This window comes from Lycium barbarum, chromosome 4 (assembly GCF_019175385.1).
Source record: "Lycium barbarum isolate Lr01 chromosome 4, ASM1917538v2, whole genome shotgun sequence".
Taxonomy (NCBI): Eukaryota; Viridiplantae; Streptophyta; class Magnoliopsida; order Solanales; family Solanaceae; genus Lycium; species Lycium barbarum.
The window spans coordinates 9,399,306-9,401,074 of NC_083340.1; the positions used below are offsets into that span (position 1 = coordinate 9,399,306).

Consider the following 1,769-nt stretch of genomic DNA (forward strand, 5'->3'; position numbering starts at 1 on the left):
CACAGCTCGGGAAAGCATTTCAGCAATTATTATTAATAAATGAGTGTAAATCTCTACGTATGACGGCATGTTTACTGTATAATTTGCATAAGTATGACTATATAAATTGTTAAATGTATTTCAGTATGGGTTTGAAAGTACTGAATCTATGTAAATCCTGCTCTGACAAAATTCTTGTTTGTTAGGTTGAACCATTGCCTGAATTTGTGTATGTCGTGCATGATCAATCAAGGCGTTTCATAATTGATCTTAAAAAGAAAACATGCAGCTGTCAGATGTTCCAAATGGACGAGATACCATGTCCGCATGCATGGCTGTTTTGAGGAGTAAGAGCCTTATGCCTGATGATTTTTGCTCAGATCTATTCAAACCAAAAATAGTGGTGAAGACGTATGATGTGCCAGTTGATCCTCTCCATGACGAGAGTGAGTGGAATATTCCCAAACACATATCCGATGAAGTGTTTTTACCACCGAGATACAAGAGACCCCTAGGGAGGCCAAAGAAAAAGCGAGATAAACCATTAATGGAGACGATGATTGGTAAACGTAGGAATGCTTGTAGTACTTGTGGACGCCTTGGCCACAATCGACGTTCTTGTTGTAATGAGCCTCGTAAGAAGTAGATGTTTAGTTTGTAAGTGAATTTATTTGTTATGGAACACTTATCCTAGAAAAATAATTTTCAATAAGCGAATTATTGGTTAATCATTGTAATCTGCATTTTCTTCAGTTGTTTATATGTCAATACATTTCTCTGTATTTCAGTGTATTTCAAAAATATAGCAGATGGACACAGGTCAGGTTGTCTATATGTCATTATATATGTCTATATTTCAGTGTATTCCTCAGTGTATTCCAAAACTTAACCAGCTGAACAACAGTCAGGTTCTATATATTTCATTATATTTCTCTATATTTCATTGTATTTCAAAACTTAACCAGCTGAACAACAGTCAGGTTCTATATATTTTATTATATTTCTCTATATTTCATGTATTTCAAAACTTTATCAGCTAAACAACAGTCAAGTTATATATATATATATCATTATATTTCTCTGTATTTCAAATATATGACAAAAACATTTCATTGCAAACTTGATTTACTAGGTGACAGAACACTTCAATCTACATATCAATTTATACTGAAACATAGTGAAAATGCAGACTATGTATATCAGATGATAAAAAACACTGCAATTTACACAGAAAAGAAGTGAAAAAGTATCAGATGATTCAAAACAGTGCAAACATTTCATTGATGAGAAAACACACATAGTCATCAAGTCTTACAAAAAAAAAAAACCCCATTAAAATGTACAAAATTTTCAACTAACAGTAATGTAAACAATAGAGTTCAAACATTAAAAACCTAACGGACTAATTAAGCACTACTGTGGCAACATCATCAAAATCTATTACAGGCCTAGATGCCTTTGGAGGCAGTTCATTATCACTGAAGGCATTCAAATCAACCTTTTGCCATCCATATTCCCAAAGTAAAGTGTCGTATCTCTGACGTAGAATTTCTGCATCGATCTTTTCTGGAGTCAATCCACCAGAACACAAGTACTCAGCAAATGCTGCAACATAAACACCACAATCCCTGAAGAAAGAATGTAATTAAGAAATATGTACATGGATCCGGAGGCTTGTTGTGGCAGTTTGTTCACATACACAATATCAAATTCATCAGTCTGTTGTTTGCCGTTGAATTTTTGGTGATTAATAAAATCAATGTCTTTTTTATTCTCATAAAACCCAGCCA

At 33.6% G+C, this 1,769-nt stretch overlaps 1 protein-coding gene across 1 annotated transcript; it reads left to right on the forward strand.

The window, feature by feature from the left end:
• Window positions 1-262: 262 nt before the first annotated feature.
• LOC132637131 (uncharacterized) lies at window positions 263-625 on the forward strand. The gene has a single exon (XM_060354272.1). It carries the CDS (start codon window positions 263-265, stop codon window positions 623-625), a length of 363 nt encoding a protein of 120 aa, XP_060210255.1.
• Window positions 626-1,769: the final 1,144 nt, after the last annotated feature.

What these genes read in the sequence shown, in the direction of transcription:
- LOC132637131 (XM_060354272.1), top strand. Translation starts at nt 263, where the DNA reads ATGCAGCTGTCAGATGTTCCAAATGGACGAGATACCATGTCCGCATGC.